Source organism: Scyliorhinus canicula, chromosome 6 (genome assembly GCF_902713615.1).
Source record: "Scyliorhinus canicula chromosome 6, sScyCan1.1, whole genome shotgun sequence".
In the NCBI taxonomy this organism is placed as follows: Eukaryota; Metazoa; Chordata; class Chondrichthyes; order Carcharhiniformes; family Scyliorhinidae; genus Scyliorhinus; species Scyliorhinus canicula.
In genome coordinates, this window is record NC_052151.1 from 21,427,717 (window position 1) to 21,448,722 (window position 21,006).

At 46.0% G+C, this 21,006-nt stretch overlaps 1 protein-coding gene and 1 pseudogene across 1 annotated transcript in view; one reads left to right on the forward strand and one right to left on the reverse strand.

The window, feature by feature from the left end:
- The window catches only part of gnmt (glycine N-methyltransferase), a 70,877-nt gene that overhangs the window by 16,547 nt on the left and 33,324 nt on the right, over positions 1–21,006 (reverse strand). The window contains exon 3 of the mRNA XM_038799034.1: positions 403–516. Coding sequence (XP_038654962.1) covers positions 403–516 — 114 coding nt within the window. The remainder of the gene's footprint in view (positions 1–402; positions 517–21,006) is intronic.
- On the forward strand, positions 11,809–11,912 carry LOC119968087 (annotated as a pseudogene).

Below are 21,006 nucleotides of genomic sequence, written 5' to 3' on the forward strand. Positions count from 1 at the left end.
ATCCTTAATAGCCTTTCAACTGAGTGGCTTGTTAGGCCATTTCAGAGTCAACCACATTGCTGTGGTCCTTGAGTCACAGACCAGGGTGGCAGAGTTTCCTTCCTCAAAGGGCATTAGTGAACCAGATGGGTTTTTACGACAACCAACAATGGTTCCATGGTCACCGTTGGACTTTTAAGTCCAGATTTTTACTGAGTTCAAATTTTACCATCTGCTGTGGTGGGATTTGAACCCAAGTTCCCTCAGAACGTTGATTTGCGTCTCTGGATTTCTGATCCAGTGACAATATCACTCCGCCACAGCCTTCCATGAGCGGTGAACTTCGCCTGACGGTCTCACATGAGGATACTTGTCACCATTGTCTTTGGTCATAAAAGAATGAGAGGTCGGACAAAATATTACCTTTGACGTCCGGCAAATGTGCAAACGAGTTTCCTAAACAAATGACAGCATCAAATCCATTACCAGGTTTCTGGATGTCATTAGGCAACGTCAACCAGTTAGCTTCTTCAATCACTGCAAAGCAAAGTGAGGTAATTAATGGTTACAATTACAGAATCAAAGAATGGAAATTGCTAGGCCCACATTGAACCATTCACAGAGGCATAAAGACATTATGTCACAGAAATAGACTATTCAGCTCATTAAATCCATGCCAGTTCTCTGTAAAGGGATCCAATCAGTCCCACTCCCATGCTGTAACCTGTAGCCCTAAAAGTCTATTTCCCTCAAGTACTCATTCAGTCCCCTTTCAAAATCATTCGGTCTGCCGTCCACATGGGCAACCTTCCAGGCCACTACCACCTCACATCTCCCTCCAAACCCCCCCCCCCCCCCCCCCCCCCCCCTCCCACCCCACCTCACCACCATACATCTGCCCAAAACCTTAAATCCGGGTCCCCCGAGTCCTTGTACCACCAGCTAATGAGAACAGCTTTTATTTGTCTATCTTATTTAAGCCTGTCACATTCTTGTACTCTTTCAAATCTCTCCTGAAGCTCTTCAGCTCCGGCTTTGCCAATCTAACCTTGTTGCTAAACTGCGGGGTGCATGCTTTCAACGTGGGGACGGTGAGAGTTTAACGTTCCTTCCGTTAATTCTCATACATGTCTCGTAAAGTGAGAGTCATTGGTGGACTGGCACTTCTGTGCATTATTGAGGTGAAGCAATTTATTTATTTATTTGTTCCTGGGATGTGGGCATCGCTGGCATTTTATTACTCATCCCTGAGGTCACTGAAAAGTCAAGCATATGTCTGTGGATCTGAAGTCACATACAGGCCAGACCAGGTATGGACTACAGATTTCCTGCGCTTAAGGGCATTAGTGAAACTGATGGGAGTTTTATAACAATCGACAAAGGTTTCAAGGTTCATCAATAGAATTTTAATTCCAGATTCTTATTGAATTAAAATTTTACAATCTGCCCTGGCAGGATTTGAACCCAGGTCTCTGGAACATTACCTTGAGTCTCTGGATTATTGGTCCAGTGACAATACCAATAAAATTGCTCTTTCAGAGCCAGTGATGGAGTGAGTATGTCAGTAAGAATCCAGTTACACCAAAGATGTGCAGGTTAGGTGAATTAGCCATGTTAAATTGTCCCTTTGTGTCCAAAGATGTACAGGTTAGGTGGATTGGCCATGTTAAATTGTCCCTTTGTGTCCAAAGCTGTACAGGTTAGGTGGATTAGCCATGCTAAATTGTTGCTTAGTGTCCAAGATGTGCAGGTTAGGTGGATTGGCCATGCTAAATTGTCCGCAGTTCTGGTCAGGTTAGATGGGGTTATGGGGATGGGGCAGGGGGGTGGGTCTAGGTAGGGTGCTCTTTAAGAGGGCTAGTGCAGATGTGATGGCCCAAATGGCCTCCCTTTGCACTGTAGTGATTCATAGAACATAGAACGATACAGCGCAGTACAGGCCCTTCGGCCCTCGATGTTGCACCGACATGGAAAAAATCTAAAGGCCATCTAACCTACACTATGCCCTTATCATCCATATGCTTATCCAATAAATTTTTAAATGCCTCAATGTTGGCGTGTTCACTAATGTTGCAGGTAGGGCATTCCACGGCCTCACCACTCTTTGCGTAAAAAACCCACCTCTGACCTCTGTCCTATATCTATTACCCCTCAATTTAAGGCTATGTCCCCTAGTGCTAGCCACCTCCATCCGCGGGAGAAGGCTCTCGCTGTCCACCCTATCTAACCCTCTGATCATTTTGTATGCCTCTATTAGGTCACCTCTTAACCTTCTTCTCTCTAACGAAAACAACCTCAAGTCCATCAGCCTTTCCTCATAAGATTTTCCCTCCATACCAGGCAACATCCTGGTAAATCTCCTCTGCACCCGTTCCAAAGCTTCCACGTCCTTCCTATAATGAGGCGACCAGAACTGTACGCAATACTCCAAATGCGGCCGTACTAGAATTCATTCCACATTTTTAAGGATTTTTGTTACGGTTAGATTGAAAGCATAAGAGTGAAAGTCCCTCACTAGGGTCAATGATATGTAATTGATTGCATTCTTTGTTGGGCCGTGGAGGGGGTTGGTGGGGGCAGGGGGCTCAGGGGGAACCCTCAACAGTGCATCCTTTGGAGAAGCCTAGAATCACTGGATTCCCACATTTAACTGTGCATGCATGGACTCCAGAATCTGCTGTCACTGTCAGTGGAGTACCGGTCGTGAATGAATGCTGACTGGTTCCACAGATCTAAGGTCCGGGCCACTCAACAATTTTAGCAGAATGGACATGTAATTGGCAGTACAGAGGTGATAGTTTTAAAACAAATGTTGTTCCTTTCTCAAGAGTGACAGAGCTAATGCGCAGGGTGGACAGGCCAAGGACGTGATCCATCTCCCGGCAGCATGGGATGGCTTCAATGTGAAATCCCATTGACAAACAGCGGGAAGAGAGAATCTCGCCACCAGCGAACCGCATGCCACCAAAAAACACGTGGCTGGGGGACCGGAGAATCCAGCCCTTGATCTGAGCCAAAGGGCACAGAGGTGACACATTTTGTTAGGAAGACAAGGAGGCTACATCATTCCCTCAAAATAAATAGGACAGTGGAGCAGAGGGGTTTGGAGATGCACGATGCATTAATCGCTAAAAGTAACGCCAAAAGTTTTTTAAAAATATTTTTAAAAAGCAGACAGAGCACTGGAGTAGATTTCTCAAAGGAGAGAATTGGAAAGCAGAGAAGTTATATTCAACGTTTGCTCGCTCACACATGAGAACTGTGAACAGTTCTGGTCAGCGTTTTACAAAATGGAAATGGAAAAGTGCAAAGCTGGAGAATGGAGGCATTTTCGGCGGGATTCTCCGTCTGTTCACGGCCGTGGAATTCTCCTCCCATGCATGATATATTCCCTTGTTCTGTTTCTTCTTGCAAAGTCCACCACCTCGCACGTCTCAGGGTTAAATGTCATTTGCTACTGCTCTGACCATCTGACAAACACATCTATATCTTCTTGTAACCTACAACCCTCTTCTTCACTCTTAACCACCCAACCAATCTTGGTGACATCTACAAACCTATTTACTTATCATTCCACCTCACGTTCTCTTCTATATCATTTATATATATAACAAACAATAAGGGAGCCAGCACTGATCTCTGTGGTATGTCGCTGAACACTGGCCTCCAGTTACTCAAACAGCCTTCTATCACCACCCTTTGTGTCCTATCACTAAGCCAGTTTCGGATCCATCTCGTCAAGTTTCCTTGAACTCCACATGCTTCAAACTTTTCAATCAGTCCCCATGCGGGACCTTGTCAAAGGCTTTGCTAAAATCCATATGAACTACATCAACTCCACTTCCACACACACTCGGTCACTTTATCAAAATAGTCTCTCAAATTTGTTGGGCATGACCTCCCTCTGACAAAGCCAGGCTGACTATCCTGATCAACCCTCCAAAATTCTTTCTGCTAGTTTCCCCACCATTGACATGATACTCACCAGTCTGTAATTCCCTGCTTTATCTCCATCACCCTTCTTGGAAAACCTTGCGTCAGAACCCCTGCAATTTCCTGCCTCGCCTCCAACAGCATCCTCGGAAACAATTCATCCGGGCCTGGGGATTTGTCCATTTTTAAGCCCTTCAAAGCCGCCAATTCCTCCTCACTTCCTATGTCAAACTGCTCAAGGTTCTCACCATCCCATTTCCTGAATTCTGCACCTATGTCCTCCTTCTCCTGGGTGAAGACTGATGCGTCGTATTCATTTAACACCCTAGCAAGGTCCTGCAGCTTCACACACAGATTGACCCCTTGGTCTCTAATGGGTCCTACTCTTTCCCTGGTTAACGTCTTCCCCTTAATCTTAGGGTTCACCCTAATCTTATTCACAGGTCTGTTTTCATGCCCCCTTTTTACTCTTCAAATAGCTTGCATAAGTTCCTTGTTGCACTTCCCATATAATGCTCTAGGACCCCAGTGGAAATTCCCCCTTTGGACTTGCTAAAAGCCTTTCTCTTCCTCCTCATCCAGTCCTGGATTGCCTTAGACATTCAGGATTCCCTGAAAATATTAGAACATAGAACATAGAACAGTACAGCACAGAACAGGCCCTTTGGCCCTCAATGTTGTGCCGAGCCATGATCACCCTACTCAAACCCACATATCCACCCTGTACCCGTAACCCAACAACCCCCCCTTAACCTTACTTTTATTAGGACACTACGGGCAATTTAGCATAGCCAATCCACCTAACCCGCACATCTTTGGACTGTGGGAGGAAACCGGAGCACCCGGAGGAAACCCACGCACACAGGGGGAGGACGTGCAGACTCCACACAGACAGTGACCCAGCCGGGAATTGAACCTGGGACCCTGGAGCTGTGAAGCATTTATGCTAACCACCATGCTACCCTGCTGCCCCATATTGCTCCTACATTTCCCCCCATAGGGAACATGTTGGACCTGTACTCTCCCCATTTCCTTATTGAATGCCCTCCACTGCTCTACTGTACTAGAAGCTGTTCTCAGTCACATTTGGCCAGATCTTGCCTTATTTTAGTAAAACCTACCTTCCCCATTTCCCAAGTCGTCTTGTGAAGATCATCTTTTTCTTTGTCCATAACAAACTTGAACAACCGTGTTGTGGTCGCTATCACTAAAATGCTCCCCCACTGCTACATTGAACACTTCCCCAGCTTCATTCTCTAGAACCATATCCAGCACAGCTTCATCTCTTGTTCGGTCTTGTACACATTGATACAAAAAACTCCCCTGAATACATTTCAAGAAATTTAGCCCCTTTACAATATGACTATCCCAATTTACGATGGGGAAGTTGAAATACCCTAGTATAATTACCTGATTATTATTCTTACACACCTCATGTCCTCTGGTGGGGGTCTCTGTAATCGGGGTTTCCTGTAACTGGGCGATCGCTCTCTTGGGGGCCCCTGGTGGGAGGTTATGGGGGAATGGTGGGGGGGGGGGGAGGGGGGAAGTCGGGTCACCATTGTACTGTAGGGGGGGGGACCCACAAAATACTGATGGGGTATGGGCAGAATTGGGTTGCGAGTGGGGGGGGAGAGGGGGTCGGCGGCTGGACCTCGCTATCGGGTCACTCACTCAAAATGGAGGGATTCGCACATCGAATCCCTCGCAATCCCCGCCAGACAAAATGTGCAAGGGAAAGGATTGTGAATTGCCTCCGGATTTTCACTCCCAGCATGAGTGCAAATCTGTTCCGATGCATCTCCAGCGAGAGAATATAGGGCGGGATTCTCCGACACCCCGTCGGATCGGAGAATCGCCTGGGGGCGGCATGAATCCCGCCCTGACCCTGGCTGCCGAATTTTCTGGCGCCGGTTTCCGGACGGGGATCACGCTACGCCGGTCGGGGGCCGTTGGCAGCGCCCACCCGGCAATTCTCCGGGCCCCGATGGGCCGAGCGGCCGCCCGTGTTTGGCCAGTCCCGCCTGCGTGACCTGGTCCCACATGGCGGGACCTGGCTGGGAGGCCATCTAGTGGAGTCCTCAAGGGGGGGAGGGGTGGGGCGCTGCGGTATCCAGCCCCGGGGGTGGGCCCCCATGGTGGCCTGGCCCATGATCGGGGCCCACTGAACTGCGGGTGGGCCTGCGCCATAGGGGCACTCATTTCATCCACGCCAACCTCTGTAGGGCTCCGCCATGGCCGGTGCGGAGAAGAAACCCTCTGCGCATGCGCAAGAACACGCTGGCGGTTCTGCACATGCGCAGGACCACTGCGGCCCTTAGGTGCCAGTTGGCGCACGCCAACCTCTTCGGCGCCGGCCTAGCCCCCAGAAGTGCGGAGGTTTCCGCAACTTCCGGGTGGCCTGACGCCAGAGTGGTTCGCGCCGTTCTTGGCCCCGGGCGATCAAGCCAAGTGCGGGAGAACCCCGCCCATAGGCTCCCAACGGGAGAATTCCAGCCTTGAACTTGGCCTTAACTCCACACTTTACTTCCTGCCCCCTCTTCCCCCCTTAAAGTTCAAAAATATATCTTTCTCAGTATACCCCGATCCATAATCCAGCCTTTGTTGCTCTCTCGGGTAGTGAATTCCAAAGACTCACTCCCCTCTGAGAAAGTAAATTTGTCCTCATCTAAAATAAGTGAACCCTTCCTACTCCCTATATTGAAACTACGTAACCCTCACAAAGGAAAACATTCTCTCAGCATCCGCCTTGTCAAGCCCGCTAAAAATGACACAAATTTCACGAAGATCATTTGCCATTATTCAAATGGTTGAGTATAGACTCAACCTCCACAAACATTTTGCATTCCCTTCCCTTCTTCTTAGGAATTACCAAACCAAGTAGATGTTCAAGAGGCCAGAGTCTGATGAGCACAGATATCACAGAGGGTTGTTGGACAGGAGGAGATCACAGAGGAAGGGAAGGGCAAGACCATTGCTGGATTTGCAAAAAAGGTTGAGAAGTTTAAAGTCAAGATCCAATAATTTGCTTTCAAAAGGGAAATGCAAAACGTGGAGGGAAAACTTGAGGGATTTGGAGAAAGGTGAGGACAGTGGTCTAATTATTTGCCTTTGAAAAAGCGGGTGTGGACTGGATGTGCCGAAAGGGCTTCTTCTTTGCTCAATGTGCTATGATTCCAGAATAACAGCCGCAAGACCTAGTCCCTGCTAAGGTTACACATTTCAGTGCAAGCACCAGATTAAATGTATAAAGGAGCATTATTATTATCTGGAAGAGTTCACATTCCGATCACTGGTCACTGACTTTTGATATGAGGGTGCATTGACATGCGTGGCCCTCAAGGTACAAGTTGTGAGTCCTTCCTCTGTCTCAATAATGTATCAAAGCCAATTACAAACCAAGAGAAGTCATTTAGGAAGAATACTTGATGGCTGACAGCAACACTCGCTGAAGTCAGGGTGTTTCCTCAATTAAGCCTACAATCACTCCCAGGTATCCATTATTCTATATATAAACCATCTGAACCCCTCAATTAGATTCCAGTCTGTAATCACTCCCAGGTATCCATTATTCTATATATAAACCATCTGAATCCCTCGATTAGATTCCAGTCTGTAATCACTCCCAGGTATCCATTATTCTATATATAAACCATCTGAGCCCCTCGATTAGATTCCAGTCTGTAATCACTCCCAGATATCCATTATTCTATATATAAACCATCTGAACCCCTCGATTAGATTCCAGTCTGTCATCACTCCCAGATATCCATTATTCTATATATAAACCATCTGAACCCATCGATTAGATTCCAGTCTGTAATCACTCCCAGATTTCCAAAATTCCGTATATAAACCATCTGAACGCCTCGATTAGATTCCAGTCTGTAATCACTCCCAGGTATCCATTATTCTATATATAAACCATCTGAACCCATCGATTAGATTCCAGTCCGTAATCACTCCCAGGTATCCATTATTCTATATATAAACCATCTGAACCCCTCGATTAAATTCCAGTCTGTCATCACTCCCAGATACCCATTATTCTATATATAAACCATCTGAACCCCTCGATTAGATTCCAGTCTGTAATCACTCCCAGGTATCCATTATTCTATATATAAACCATCTGAACCCCTCGATTAGATTCCAGTCTGTAATCACTCCCAGGTATCCATTATTCTATATATAAACCATCGGAACCCCTCGATTAGATTCAGTCTGTAATAACTCCCAGGTATCCATTATTCTATATATAAACCATCTGAACCCCTCGATTAGATTCCAGTCTGTAATCACTCCCAGGTATCCATTATTCTATATATAAACCATCTGAACCCCTCGATTAGATTCCAGTCTGTAATCACTCCCAGGTATCTATTATTCTACATATAAACCATCTGAACCCCTCGATTAGATTCCAGTCTGTAATCACTTCCAGATATCCATTATTCTATATATAAACCATCTGAATCCCTCGATTAGATTCCAGTCTGAAATCACTCCCAGGTATCCATTATCCTAGATATAAACCATCTGAACCCCTCGATTAGATTCCAGTCTGTAATCACTCCCAGATATCCATTATTCTATATATAAACCATCGGAATCCCTCGATTAGATTCCAGTCTGAAATCACTCCCAGGTATCCATTATCCTATATATAAACCATCTGAACCCCTCGATTAGATTCCAGTCTGTAACCACTCCCAGATATCCATTATTCTATATATAAACCATCTGAACCCCTCGATTAGATTCCAGTCTGTAATCACTCCCAAATATCCATTATTCTATATTTAAACCATCTGAACCCCTCGATTAGATTCCAGTCTGTAATCAGTCCCAGGTATCCATTATTCTATATTTAAACCATCTGAAGGGGATGGTAGAGGGAACCATCTAAAGGGAAGTAGATTTAGGACTGAGTTTAGGAGGAACTTCTTCACCCAAAGGGTTGTGAATCTATGGAATTCCTTGCCCAGTGAAGCAGTTGAGGCTCCTTCATTACATGTTTTTAAGGCAAAGATAGATAGTTTTTTGAAGAATAAAGGGATTAAGGGTTATGGTGTTCGGGCCGGAAAGTGGAGCTGAGTCCACAAAAGATCAGCCATGATCTAATTGAATGGCGGAGCAGGCTCGAGGGGCCAGATGGTCTACTCCTGCTCCTAGTTCTTATGTTCTTATGAACCCCTCGATTAGATTCCAGTCTGTAATCACTCCCAGGTATCTATTATTCTATATTTAAACCATCTGAACCCCTCAATTAGATTCCAGTCTGTAATCACTCCCAGGTATCCATTATTCTACATATAAACCATCTGAATCCCTCGATTAGATTCCAGTCTGTAATCACTCCCAGGTATCCATTATTCTATATATAAACCATTTGAACCCCTCGATTAGTTTCCAGTCTGTAATCACTCCCAGGTATCCATTATTCTATATATAAACCATCTGAACCCCTCGATTAGATTCCAGTCTGTAATCACTCCCAAGTATCTATTATTCTATATAAACCATTTGAACCCCTCGATTAGATTCCAGTCTGTAATCACTCCCAGGTATCCATTATTCTATATTTAAACCATCCGAACCCCTCGATTAGATTCCAGTCTGTAATCACTCTTAGAATTCCATTATTTTATAGGGATACTATCTGACTCCCGCCATTACGTTCAAGCGTTGGGCAGCAGGGTGGCACAGTGGTTAGCACTGTCGCTGCACAGCGCTAGGGTCCCAGATTCGTTTCCCGGCTTGGTCACTTCAGTGCGGAGTCTACACGTTCTCCCGGCTGTTCCGGTTTCCTCCCACAAGTCCCGAAAGACGTGCTGTTAGGTGAATTGGACATTCTGAATTCTCCCTCTGTGTTCCCGAACAGGTGCCGGAGTGTGGTGACTAGGGGATTTTCACAGTAACTTCATTGCAGTGTTAATGTAAGCCTACTTGTGACCATAAAGATTATTAAATTATTATTGAAAAAATGCGCTGTAATCAATCATTTTTGTCATCTGTAATTGTCAACAATGTATTCAAGACTGAAGGTTATGACAGCTTTGATCTTCTTCCTTATTCGTGGCACATGTGGATATTTGTACATTCCACCAGGGATCAGTGAACTGCAGTTGTCTGACTCATCTCAAACTGAGCTCGGTGTTTTAAATACCCATGTAGAGCTTGCACCAGTGATTCAGGTATGAATAAAACATCTGAACCCTCAATTCGATTCCAATCTGTAGCTTCACGGAATCATAGAGGCCTACAGCACAGAAAACCACTTTGGTCAATTGCGTCTGTGCCAGTCAAAAACAACCACCTCAGTATTCTAATGGCATTATCCAGCGCTAAGCCCATGCCTTGTTTGCCTTGGCATCGCAAGTGTACAACTAAATACTTCTTAAATGTTACGAATGGCTCTGCCTCCATCACCCTTTCAGGCAGCGATTTCCACCACACACAGAATCACAGCGTGCACAAAAAGCCCTTTGGCACATCGGTCCTGCACCGACATATGAAAACACCTGTCTACTTAATCTCATATATCATGATCCACATCCTTGAATTTTACACGTGCCACGTGCTCATCCAGGTACTTTTTAAATGATGTGAAGCAAACCGTCTCTACCACCCTCCCAGGCAGTGCATTCCAGACCGTCACCATCCTCTGGGTAAAATACTTCTTAAAATCCCCCCTAAACCTCCTTGTACATATGTCCCCTCATGACTGACCCTTCAACTAAGGGGAACAGTTGCTCCCTATTCACCCTGTCCATGCCCCATAAAGAACAAAGATAAGTACCGCACGTGGACAGGCCCCTGGGCCCTCCAAGCCATGCTGCCCGTCTAAACTAAAATCTTCGACGCTTCCTGGGTCCGTTTCCTTCTATTCCCATCCTATTCATATATTTGTCAAGATGCCCCTTAAACATCACTATCGTCCCTGCTTCCACCACCTCCTCCGGCAGCGAGTTACAGGCACCCACTACCCTCTGTGTAAAAAAACTTGCCTCGTACATCTCCTCTAAACCTTGCCCCTCGCACCTTACACCTATGCCCCCCAGCAAATGACCTTTCTACCCTGGGAAAATGTCTCCGACTATCCACTCTGTCTATGCCTCTCATAATTTTGTAGACCTCTATCAGGTCGCCCCTCAACCTCCTTCGATCCAGTGAGAACAAACCAAGTTTATTCAACCAAATCAACCTTATTCAACCTCATAATACACTTTGATCAGATCACCCCTCAGTCTTCTCTGCTCCAATGAAAAGAACCCTCGCCTATCAAACCTCTCTTCATAACTTAAATGTTCCAGCCCAGGCACCATCCTGGTGAATCTCCTCTGCACAGGCTCTGGGTAAAAAACGTTTAACTCACATCCCTTCAAACCCTCCCGTCCCTAAGCTTAAATCTTTGCCCCCTAGTCATTGATCCCTCCACCGAGGAGAAAAGGTTCTTCCTGCCAACTCTACCAATGTCTCTCATAATTCTATACATCTCAATCATGTGCTCCATCAAGACTCCTCTGCTGGAAGGAAATCAACCCCAGTCTATCCAATCTCTCTTCATAACTAAAACTCTCCAGCCCAGGCCACATCCTGGTAAATCTCCTCATCACCCTTTCCAGTGCTGTCATATCCCTCAAACTGCACACAATGCTCCAGCTGTGGCCGAACCAACATTCCACACAGTTCCAACATAACCTTGCTGCTCTTAAACTCAATGTCTCGGCTAATAAAGGTAAGTGTACTGCAGAGGTGGCAAAAGAGGATTCTGGGGGAAGTCAACTCAGTCACCTCGACTGTACTGTGGGTAGCCGAAGAACCCCTCCGGTGACAAACAGGACGAAGATCATCCAGCAGAGAGCGGGAGAAGTCAACTCAGTTACCGTGACATCAGCACTCCCCTTGATAAGGATGGAAGGGGCCCTAGTGGCCTTACAACACACAAATGGTTAAGGCATTGCCATCTACTTAGTGGCATCTAACCATGTTTTTGGTCACCCACCTCCTTGTGGAATGTGCCTTTGCAAAGAAGGTCTGGACAGAGATGCAGTGGTATTTGTCCAGGTTCATCCCGAGCAGCTCTGTGACACAGGACTCTGTGCTCTATGGACTGTTTCCAGGGACACACACCGAAACAAACATCAACTGCTGCTGGATGGTCATCAACTCGGTGAAAGAGAAAGAAAAAGCCCAAAACTTGCTGATCTTCCAGTGCAAAGAACTGTCCTCGACCGAGTGTTGCAGACTGGCACATTCTAAGGTCCAGGACTACGTGCTGAGGGACGCACTCAAGCTTGGGGCAGCTGCCGCCAAGGCGCAATGGGGAAAGACCACTGTGTAAGGTCTTACCAGCAAATGTACACCGAGGGGTTGGTAACAGTGTAAATCCCCTCGGTCTGGGTAATTAACATTCCAATGTATAAAAGAAACATGACAATGTAATTATTTAAGAAAGAATTGTAACGTAAAGAGGGATATGTGTGTAATGCCATCCCAATTGAATGGAAAGTCAAGGGAATGTGTAACTTTGATGGAAATGTACAGTCACGACAATTCGAAATGTTCTGTAATGTTTATTATAGATTTTATGAATAAAGTTATTTTTTGAAAAAAAAGACATCACAGCCAGCAAGTAAGTGGTTGGCTGGTGACTGGTAAGTAGTTTTTTATTTCTATTTTCTTTTCTCTTATTCTCTCTTGCCGTTGTTGTAAAGTTAACTTCAAGAGATCCCAGGCCCGTGTCATGCTCCTCCTGTGTGGTGAAGGGGCTGGTTTAGCACAGTGGGCTAAACAGCTGGCTTGTAATGCTTCGCCCGATGCCGGTGTCTATGCATTTACATTGTGTACCTTGTGTTGCCCTATTGGGTATTTTCTTTTTATTTTATTTTATTTTCACGTACCAAAAGATCTGTTTGAGCTGCTCACAGAAAAATAATTTTCATGTACCTTGGTACATGTGACAAAAAACAAATCCAAATCCAAATGTTGTTCAACTGCAATCCTGTTAGACCGCATGACGGCTCTGGAGATGCGGATGGACTGCCTTCAGAGCATCCGTGATGCTGAGGAAATCGTGGATGGCAAGTTCAGATAAAAATTACTGAGGAAGATAGGAAATGGGTGACTACCCAGAAAGAGGAAGAGTTGGAATGCAGTGCAGGGGTCCCCTGAGGTCATCTCCCTCCAGAACAGATACACTCTTTTGGATACTGTTGAGGTCGATGGCTCACCAGGGGAAGGCAGCAGCAGCCAGGTTCATGGCACTGTGGCTGGCTCTGCTGTGCAGGAGGGCAGGAAAAGAGTGATAGTGATAGGGGATTCGATTGTAAGGGGAGTAGACAGGTGTTTCTGCGGCCCCAAACAAGACTCCAGGATGGTGTGTTTCCTCCCGGGTGAAAGGGTCCAGGTAAAAAACAGGATGAGGTCCTACAATCTGAATTTAGGGAGTTAGGAGTTAAACTAAAAAGCAGGACTTCAAAAGGTAGTAATCTCAGGATTGCTACCAGTGCCACGAGCTAGTCAGAGGAGGAATGGCAGGAAAGCTCAGATGAATACGTGGCTTAAGACCATAAGACATAGGAGCAGACTCGGCCCATCGAGTCTGCTCCTCCATTCAATCATGACTGACATTTTCTCATCCCCATTCTCCTGCTTTCTCCCCATAATCCCTGATCCCCTTATTATTCAAGAACCTATATATCTCTCTCTTAAAGACACTCAGTGATTTGGCCTCCACAGCCTTCTGGGGAAAAGAGTTCTGGTTTAGCACACTGGGCTAAATCACTGGCTTTTAAAGAAGACCAAGGCAGGCCAGAAGCACGGTTCAATTTCCGTACCAGCCTCCCCTAACAGGCGCCGGAATGCGGCGACTAGGGGCTTTTCACAGTAACTTCATTGAAGCCTACTTGTGACAATAAGCGATTTTCATTTCATTTCATTTTTCAGATTCACCACCCTCTGGCTGAAGAAATTCCTTCTCATCTCTGTTTTAAAAGATTGTCCCATTAATCTGAGATGGTGTCCTCTGGTTCTAGTTTTTCCTACAAGTGGAAACATCCTCTCCACGTCCATTCTATGCAGGCCTCGCAGTATGCTGTAAGTTTCAATAAGATTCCCTCCTCATCCTTCTAAACTCCAATGAGTACAGACCCAGAGTCCTCAACCATTCCTCATACGACAAGTTCTTCATTCCAGGGATCATTCTTATTAAACTCCTCTGGATCCTTTTCAAGGCCAGCACAACCTTCCCGAGATACGGGGCCCAAAACTGCTCACAATACTCCAAATGGGGTCTGACCAGAGCCTTATACAGCCTCAGAATTACATCCCTGGTCATGTATTCTAGCCCTCTTGACATGAATGCTAACATTGCATCGGCCTTCTTAACTGCCAACTGAACCTGCACGTTAACCTTAAGAGAATCGTGAACAAGGACTCCCAAGTCCCTTTGTGGGCTTGAGGGTTGGTGCAAGAGGGGAGCTTTCAAATTTCTTGGACATTGGAACCGGTTCTGGGGGAGGTGGGACCAGTACAAATCGATCGGTCTGCACCTGGGCAGGACAGGAACCAATGTTTGCTCGTGCTGTTGGGGAGTGTTTAAACTAATATGGCAGGGGGGTGGGAACCAATGCAGGAAGTCGCAGTGAAGTAAGGTAGGGACAGAAACAAAAGGCAGTAAAGGGAAAAGTGGAAGGCAGAGAAACCAAAGACAAAAATCAAAAATGGCCACATTACATAATTCTAAAAGGGCAACAAATGTAAAAAAAAACAAGCCTATAGGCTCTGTGTCTCAATCCGAAGAGCATTTGAAATGAAATGAAATGAAAATTGCTTATTGTCACAAGTAGGCTTCAAATGAAGTTACTGTGAAAAGCCCCTAGTTGCCACATTCCGGCGCCTGTTCGGGGAGACTGTTACGGGAATCGAACCGTGCTGTTGGTCTGCTTTCAAAGCCAGCAATTTAGCCCTGTGCTAAACAGCCCCTGTAATAAGGTCGATGAATTAACTGCTGACAATCAGTAACGGTTGTTATGTAATTGGGATCAGGGAGACCTGGCTCCAGGGTGACCAAGGATGGGAACTCAACATCCAGGGGCATTCAATATGCAGGAAAGATAGAAGGAAAGGAAAGGGAGTTGGGGTAGCGTTGCTGGTTAAAGAGGAGATTAACACAATAGAAAGGAAGGACATTAGCCTGGACGATGTTGAATCTGTATGGGTAGAGCTGTGGAACACCAAAGGGCAAAAAACGTTAGTAGAAGTTGTGTACAGACCACCAAACAGTAGTTGTGAGATTGTGGATGGCAAGAAACAGGACATTAGCGATGCATGCAGTAAGGGTATAGCAGTTATTACGGGTGACTTCAATCTGCATATTGATTGGGCTAATCAAACTGGTAGCAATGAAATGGAGGAGAATTTCCTGGAATATATAGGGATGTGTCGAGGAACCAAGTAGATAGCAGGCCATCCAAGGCTGGGTATTTTGCAACGAGAGAGGTTTAAATCGCAACATTGTGGTGCAAGATCCTTTGGGGAAGAGTGACCATAATACGGTAGAATTCTTCATTAAAATGGAGAGTGACACAGTTAAGTCTGAGATGAGGGACCTGAACTTAAATTAAAATGAAAATCGCTTATTGTCACGAGTAGGCTTCAACGAAGTTACTGTGAAAATTCCCTAGTCGCCACATTCCGGCGCCTGTCCGGGGAGGCTGGTAATGGATACTAGTGGATAATTTATCCCCAGAAATTGAAATAGAAAGGTCAAGGAGGGGAAGGGAAGTACTTAAAGAAAGCTAACTGATGGTATGAGATGTGCATTGGCTAGGTTAAGCTGGCAAAGGATACTTATGGGGTTGACGGTGGATAGGCGATGGCTGACATTTAAAGAACTCATGGGTGAACTTAAACAATTGTACATCCCTGTCTGGTGCAAAAGTAAGATGGGGAAAGTGGCTCAACCATGGCTAACAAGGGAAATGAGGGATAGTGTTAAAGCCAAAGAGGAGGCAGATAAATTGGCCAGAAAAAGCAGCAGGCCTGAGGACTGGGAGAAATTTAAAATTCAGCAGAAGAGGACAAAAGGTTAACTTGAAAGGGGAAAATAGAATACGAGAGTAAGCTGGCAGAAAACACAAAAACTGACTGCAAAAGCTCCTATAGAAATGCGAAAAGAAAAAGATTGGTGAAGACAAATGTAGGTCCCTTACCGTTAGAATCAGGTGAATTCATAATGGGCAACAAAGAGATGGCAGAGCAGTTGAACAAATACTTTGTATCTGTCTTCACTAAGGAGAACACAAATAACCTTCCGGAAATACTAGGGGACAGAGGGTCTAGCATAAAGGAGGAACTGAAGGAAATCCTTATTCGTCAGGAAATTGTATTGGGAAAATTGATGGGATTATAACCCGGAAAGACCCCAGGGCCTGGTGCTCTGCATCCCAGATTACTTAAGGAAGTGGCCCTAGAAATAGTGGATGCATTGGTGATCATTTTCCAGCATTCTATAGATTCTGGAAGAGTTCCAATGGATTCGAGGGTAGCTAATCTAACCCCACTTTTCAAAGAGGGAGAGAGAAAATGGGGAATTATAGGCTGGTTAGCCTGACATCGGTGGGGGGGAAAATGCTGGAGCCAATTATTGAGGATGAAATAACTGAACATTTGGAAAGCAGGGACAGGATCGGTCCAAGTCAGCATAGATTCACTAAAAGGAAATCATGCTTGACAAATCTTCTGGAATTTTTTGAGGATGTAATCAGTGGAGTGGACACGGGTGAACCAGTGGATGTTGTGTATCTGGACTTTCAAAAGGCTTTTGATAAGGTCCCACCCAAGAGATGAGCAAAATTAAAGCTCATGGTATTGGGGGTAATGTATTGACATGGATAGAGAACTGGTTGGCAGACAGGAAGCAGGGAGTGGGAATAAACGGGTCCTTTTCAGAGTGGCAGGCAGTGATTAGTGGGGTACCGCAGGGTTCAGTGCTGGGACCCCAGCTGTTCACAATAAACATTAATGATTTGAATGAAGGAATTGCATTCAATATCTCCAAATTTGCAGACGCCACTATGTGTGCTGTGAGGAGGGTGCTGTGAGGAGGATGCAAAAAAAGCTGCAGGGTGACTTGGGCAGGTTGGCTGAGTGGGCAAATACTTGGCAAATGCAATATAATGTGGGTAAATGTGAGGTTATCCACTTTGGTGGCAAAAACTAGAAGGCAGATTATTATCTGAATGGTGGCAGTTCTGGAAAAAGTCACCTAATATAATAATAATAGCTTATTGTCACAAGTAGGTTTCAATGAAGTCACTGTGAAAAGCCCCTAGTGGCCATATTCCGGCGCCTGTTCGGGGAGGCCGGTACGAGAATTGAACCCGCGCTGCTGGCATAGTTCTGCATTACAAGCCAGCTGTTTAGCCCGCTGAGCTAAACTAGCCCCTGAAGAAGGAGCAGTGCTCCGACGCTAGTGATTCGAAACAAACCTGGTGTTGTAAGACTTCTTACTAGGAAAATGGGAAGTGCAATGAGACCTGGGTGTCATGGTGGCACAGTCGCTGAAGGTTGGCATGCAGGCACAGCAGGCGGTGAGGAAAGCTAATGGCCTGCTGGCCTTCGTAGCGAGAGGGTTTGAGTGTCGGAGTAGGGATATCCTGCTGCAGTTATACAGGGCCTTGGCGAGGCCACACCTTGAGTATTGTGTGCAGTTTTGGTCCCCTAGTTTGAGGAAGGACATTCTTGCTATTGAGGGTGTCCAGCGAAGGTTCACCAGACTAATCCCCGGGATGGCAGGCCTGACATATGAAGAAAGACTAGATTGACTGGGCTTGTACTGACTGGAGTTTAGAAGAATGAGAGGGGATCTCATAGAAACATATAAAATCCTGATGGGACTGGACAGGCTAGATGTGGGAAGCATGTTCCCGATGTTGGGGATGTCCAGAACTAGGGGTCACAGCTCAAGAATAAGGGCTAAGCCATTCAGGACTGGGATGAGGAAGAACATCTTCTCTCAGAGAGTTGTGAACTTATGGAATTCTCTACCACAGAAAGCTGTTGGGGCCAGTTCGTTAGATATATTCAAGAGGGAGCTGGACCTGGCCCTTGCGGCTAAAGGGATCAAGGGGTATGGAGAGAAAGTGGGAGTGGAAACTGAATTTGCATGATCAGCCATGATCGTATTGAATGGTAGTGCAGGCTCGAAGGGCCGGAGACCCGGGTTCAACTCTGGGTTTGTGTGACCGTCTGTGTGGAGTTTGAACTTTCTCCCCATGTCTGCCTGGGTTTCCTCCGGGTGCTCCAGTTTCCTCCCACAGTCCAAATATGTGGAGGTTAGGTGGATTGGACATACTAAAATTTCCCCTTAGTGTCCAGGGATGTGCAGGTTTGGTGGGGTTACGGGGATAGGGCAAGGGAGTGGGTCTGGATAGGGTGCTTTTTCAGAGGGTTGGTGCAGACTCAATGGGTCGAATGCCCTCCTTCTGCACTGCAGCAATTCTATGGACCAACCTATCTGTATCGTCCTGTAATCTAAAGCTCCTGGCTATTTACCACTCCACCAATATTCGTTTCTTCTGTGAACATTACTAATTAACCCTCACATTCATGTCTAAATCATTTATCTAAATAACAAGGCCTCCATTACTGACCCATACGGGGCCCATTTGACACAGGCTTCTAGTCAGTCAAACACCGCTCGATCATCCCCCTCTGTTTCCTGCCACTCAGCCAATTTTTGATCCAATTTCCCAAAATTCCCAGGATCCCATGGGCTCTTACCTTTGCTTTGTCTCCCATGTGGGACCTTGCTGAAGTCCAAGTAGACTACATCAAATGAGTTGCCCTCATCTACACATCTGGTCACCTCTTCTCAAAACTACATCAAATTGGTTAGAAATGACGTCCCCTTAGCCAATCTATGCTGACTATTCTTGATTAACCCCTGCCTCTCCAAATGCAGATCAATTCTGTCTCTCAGAACTGCTTCCAATATTTTCCCCCCCCACTGAGGTTAAACGACTGGCCTGTAGTTTCCTGCATTCTCTCTTCCTCCCTTCTTGAATAATGGTACCATATTGCTGATCCTCCGGTCCTCCAGCATCTCTCCTGTGGCCAGAGAGGAATTGAAAATTGTTGTTTCCTGTTATTTCCTCCCTTGCCTCACTCAACAGCCTGGGATACAGTTCATCTGGCCCTGGAGATTTATCTACTTTTAGGCATGAAAGACCACTCAGAACCTCCTCACTATCTATGCTAATTTCTTTAACTTTTCACAGCCCCTCCTCTTTTGCCTCCTTCTGTGTCTCGCCGAAAGAACCTGTATCCTGAAATATTGAGCTGCCAATCATGCCCTTCTCTCAACCATGTCTCAGTGACAGCAATAAGCAATGACATCATGTCCCCATGCTTAATTTGTGCTCTCAACTCATCTGCCTTGTTCATCAGACCCCTTGCATTAAAATAAATACCATCCAATCTTGCCAAACTCCCTTGCAAATTAATTGGTCCAAGAATTGACTTAATTGCTGTCTTTTCTAATTTTGGCTGTGCATGTCCCCTGTTGGACCTTCTCTCAGGATCCCACCCCCCTGACAAGTTAGTTTGAACACTCCCCAACGGTACTTGCAACCCTTCCTGCAAGGATGCTGGTCCCATTTTGGTGCAGGTACAACCCGCTTCCCTTGTACAGGTCCCACCATCCCCCAAAACGGTCCCAATGTCACAGAAATGTAAAACCCTCCCACCTGCACCAGCTCTCCAGCCACACATTCATCTGGACTGACCTGTTTCTATACTCACTAGCACATGGCATTGGAGGTAACTCAGAGATGACTATCTTCTGGATCCTGTTTCTGAATTTACTTCTGAGCTCCCTAAGTTCTGCTTGCAGGACCTCATCCCTTTTTCTGTCTATATCGTTGGTACCAATATGTACCACGATACCTGTCTGTTTACAGTCCCCTTTAGAATGCTCTGCAGCCGTTCAGTGACAACCCTGGCCCTTGGAGCCCTGGCCCTAAGCCTACTGGGAAATATGGCCAAGTTAAAAAAGACACTATGGCCTGATGGGTATTTGTAAAGGTGCCAGAAAGGTGAAGACACCAGCAAAGCCTGATGGTCAAAAAGGCTAACTCTGGATGAGCATAAGCAGCATAAACAGTGGGGGGTTCTGCAGTGAAGAACAGGATGTGTAGCCAGGAGTGAGCACAGGAGTTGATTGGATATTGGCTGTTGCTATGTCTCGGACAGACAGTGATTGAACACAGACCCCTGCGTGTTGTGTTCCTCAGAAGAAATATGGCCCCTAAGTGAGTCAAGACTCTTTGAACATTCGTGATCAGAATATACATTGGTTGATTAGTGCTGTCCTGTTAGCACGTGACTGAAAGCATAAGGTCACTGCCTGTGAGATCTGTATAAGGAGAGACAAAGAGATTTCAGCAAGGGAACCTCGGGGGACAACATCACAGAAGAAGGAAGCCTCCAGCCTGAAGACAGAGTTCGATTCCCACTTGTGCCCGGCCAAGTGCGATTGAGGAATGACATCCTCCAGAAATCCACGACCAGATGTGGGATTAGTAGATTAACCTCTGCATGTGAACTTGTAGTGGTAGCAAAGGACGATGGAATCATTTATGTGCTTTTGATGCAGTGCATGATAGAACCTCTCTTGCAGAAGTGCGAAGCATTGGGGTCTTATCTTGTGTTCAATAAAGGAAAACTAACTTTCCATTTTCAACATCGTGTTGCAGCTGATTTAAAGATAAAGTTGTTGTACCTTTCAATTGACTGGAGCAAGAGTCTCGGTCAACACCCTGGCACCAGAGAGGCACCAGGCCATCCCGGAGTCTCTTTCGCAACAGCAGAAGAACCTGTCTGTTCCCCTTACAATTAAATTCCCGACCGCTATAGCCCTGCCTTCCTTCCTCCTCCCCTCTTGGCAGCAGTCCCATCCATGGTGCAATGAATTTGGCTGCTTCTGCTTTTCCCTGTGCAGTCATCTTCCCAAACAGCATCCAAAATGGTGTATCCGTCGAAAGGGAGGTGGCCACAGGGAACTCCAGCACTACATGCCTTCCTCTA